The sequence below is a fragment of the Fringilla coelebs genome (genome assembly GCF_963513975.1).
Source record: "Fringilla coelebs genome assembly, contig: SCAFFOLD_30, whole genome shotgun sequence".
NCBI classification, from domain to species: domain Eukaryota; kingdom Metazoa; phylum Chordata; class Aves; order Passeriformes; family Fringillidae; genus Fringilla; species Fringilla coelebs.
Window position 1 is genome coordinate 5,513,144 of NW_028167448.1, and position 3,384 is coordinate 5,516,527.

Sequence of the window (3,384 nt, forward strand, 5' to 3'; positions counted from 1 at the left end):
CCGATGCCAGAGACACGCAGGGGCCTCGCTTGGAAATCCTGCCCGGCCACTTACAAAAGCCCTGTGGGCTTGCCGTGGCTCGCAGCACACACACTCCGTCAGCCGAGCTGATGCCCACAGAGCACCTGAGCTTCTTGTGGTAACGCTGTCACTGTCTTCTGTTTCTTTCTTTTTCCCTTTCTACTCCCTTCTCTCCCCCTTCGGTAAGAACACTTACCCTCCTTTATCAATAAACAGTTCTCAGATATAAGATTGCTGTGTTTGTGCTTCATTTTCATCTGAGAAATATTTCAGAAAGAATCCTCCCCGACTCCCCATTTTAAAGAGGGATGGGACAGGGGTAGTGGGAGGGGGAATGGGGAAGCCCTGGGTGTACTGCAAGCACTGTGGGGAGAGAATGGGGCAGTCACAGAGGGTACTTGGGCACTTGGATGGGGCCGGGGAGCCCCTGCAGGTATGAGCAAAGGGATGGGGCAGCCCTTGGGGGTACTGGAAGAGGAAATGGGGAGCCCAGGGTGCCCTGTGTGGCCTTCCCCTGACCCATGACCACCTCACTTGGAAGGATGGGCAACCACAGGAGCCATGGAGGGAGCACCCCCAGTGTCACCCAGTGCCTCCCGCTTCCCAGAGCATCACAACTTTTGGTGTAGGTTGTCATAGATGTCGCTGGTTTCCCATGGTTGCCATTGCAGCTTCATGTACGTCTCCTGAGGATCCTCCACCGTGGGTGCCAGGGGGTCTGGGGGGGGCCTGTGGGAATAAGGGGCTGTGTGGAAGGGCATGGGAGGTCCTGGGGCTTTGGGTAAAAGGTGTATCATGGCTGGAACCTGCATTCACCTTTCCTGGTGCTTCCTGGAATCTGCAAAGGAAAACTGGAGGGGTGACTTTGCAGACCCAGGGGCCCCCATCCACCCTTGGGAATGCTGAACCACCACCAGACACACAATTCTCCCCAGGCCCCCCCAGTATCCCTGATGCCCCCCAAGTATCCCTGAACCATCCCACTTGCACCAACACCCTGAGCCCCCAGAACCCCAAGCCTGGCAGGGAGGGGGAACCTTGATAGAACCCCCAAAGTGCCTCACAACCCTCCAACACCTCCCCAGTTCTCTGAGCCATGGTCACTGTGGCCTCAGCCCCTCCCAAGTCAGGGGCTGTGGGTGCCACCCTATGGCCCTCCTTCTCTGGGGCCCTTCCCACCTCTCTCCATGACCCCTGCCCCCCATTGTCACCCACCCACACGGTGCCACCAGTGCCAGGCCACAATGACACCCATGAGCAGGAGCAGGAACAAAAGGGCCCCACCGACCCCTGCGGCCACTGCAAGAAACAGAGGGGGACACATCAGGATCACCCATCACACCAGGGGTCCTGCACTCCCTGGTGACCACTTGTGACTCCACCTGTGTGTCTGTGTGTCCCTGACTTGTGCGGTGTAACCTCCAGGACACCAGGGGTGATGGTGGCATTGGCCACAGGCACTGCAGGGACAGAGACAGGGCTGAGGCCACAGGGAGGGGCTGGCAGCTGGTGTTGGGGGATTAGGGATGGGTGGGAATGGGTGTGATGGGGGATGTCAGAATTGGGGTCACACCAAAGAGGGGTGAGGGAACAAGGGGGGAGGTGGACAGACACAAGAAAGGTGTGATGGGGGACAAAGAGGTACCCAAAGAGGTGACTTGAGAAGACAGTGGGGGCTCCCCCTGCCCATCTCTGCAATCACTGTGCACTGTGACACAGAGCCTGGTGCTGCTCTTCTGCAAGGCGCTCCCCCCACCCCCAGAGCGCACCTGGCAGCTGTAATTCCCTGAGTGGGAGACCCCCACAGCAGGCACCAGCAGCTGTAGGGACCCCTGTGGGCCCCCCACCACCTGCCCATCCTGATAGAACAAATGCAAGAGGGGGGCTCGGGGCGGTCTGGGGGTGCTGAGGCAGCTGAGAGTCAGGGGGGACCCCTCAGTGGGCTTGGGGGGACCCTCCAGGACCGGCACAGGGGAGAGCTCAGGGCAGGAGAGGAGGGGGGTATTTGTGGCCCCAAGTCTCTGGGGAAGGGCTGTGGGGGTGTTGGCATAGCATCTGTTGGGTCCTTACCGTGCACTGTCACTGTCACAGGTGCTGACTCCTGCCACCCCCAGGATCCCACCTGGCCCTTGCAGCTGTAGTGGCCGCTGTGGTTCAGCTGCAGAGGGGACAGGGACAGCTGGGTGCCATTGGGCAACACCCCCAGTTCCTTCTTCTCGTGGTAGAAGGACACCGATGTGATCGGGTTGTCCTGCCAGCTCCGGCAGCGCAGTGTCACTGTGTCCCCCTCCAGCAGCACCCGTGCCGGCACCTGCAGCACAAGCCAATCTGGGGAACAGGGGGGTCCTGTCACATCTCAGGGATCTGGAAGGTCCCCATGTCACTGGAACCCCCCCATTGGATCATACCCAGTGCACCAGTGGTACCCAGTACCCCCAGGGTTTCGCCCACAGTGGGATGCTCTGGGATATCCCCAGAGCAGGGGACAGGCTCTGGTCACACCAGGAGGGGACCCATGGAGCTGAGCCCACCCAGAGCCCTCGGGGTCCCCATGGGAGCCAGACTGCGGACAACCAAACCGCGCTCACCATGTGAGACATTCATGGTGGGGCTGAGCCCACTCCTGGGTCTGTCACACTCATAGGTGCCACTCTCCGTGACATAGAGGCGGTCGCATCCTTGTTGCCACCAGTGCCGCCCGTCCTTGTACCAGGTGGTGGCACTGGCACTCCCCAAGCCCTGGCAGGTCAGTGTCACTCGGTCCCATTCCACTGGCGGTGTCCAGGGGGGCTCCACGAGGAGCTGGGTGGTCTGGGCACCTGCGGGTGACAGGGGACACCAGACTGCCAGGGCCAGCACAGGGCTGGGGACAGCGGGGTGGGGACATGGCATTCACCGAGGACTCACCAGCGAGGCCGAGGGTCTGGGCTGAAAGGGAGAAGGGACAGGGCTGGGACAGAGTTGCACTGCAGGAACAGAAGCTCAGGGGCATTGGGGTGTGGGGTTTCTCCAAAACTTCTCAGTGGGGGCTTTGGTGTAGCCCAGAGGTCTGAAGGACAGGGACACAGCAGCCAACACATGTTCAGGCATGGGGACCCTGTGCTGGCACAGGTGACCCCCACCAGCCTCACAGCCACAGCCCCATGGCCCTGTGCCCATGCTCCCATTCTCATGGTATCTGTACCCATGGCCCAAGGACATGGTACTTGTCCCCTTGTCCCTGTCCCTGTCCCTGTCTCCCCAGCTGCCCAAGCCACAAGGTTCCTTCTGCCACATCCTTGTCCCCACATTTCCATCCCCCTGTCCCTGTCCCCCCATCCCAGTTCCACTCATCCTGTCCTCTTTTGCTGCCCCCACGGCCAC

The 3,384-nt window shown here is 60.8% G+C and overlaps 1 protein-coding gene across 1 annotated transcript; it reads right to left on the minus strand.

Moving 5' to 3' along the window:
• Positions 1 to 240: 240 nt before the first annotated feature.
• On the minus strand, positions 241 to 2,913 carry LOC311165843 (low affinity immunoglobulin gamma Fc region receptor III-A-like; the record flags this gene model as incomplete). Its single annotated transcript, XM_084227343.1, has 7 exons — positions 241 to 384; positions 491 to 554; positions 685 to 750; positions 838 to 859; positions 1,237 to 1,320; positions 2,092 to 2,349; positions 2,610 to 2,913. 7 exons carry the CDS (start codon positions 2,911 to 2,913, stop codon positions 241 to 243), a joined length of 942 nt encoding a protein of 313 aa, XP_084083469.1.
• Positions 2,914 to 3,384: the final 471 nt, after the last annotated feature.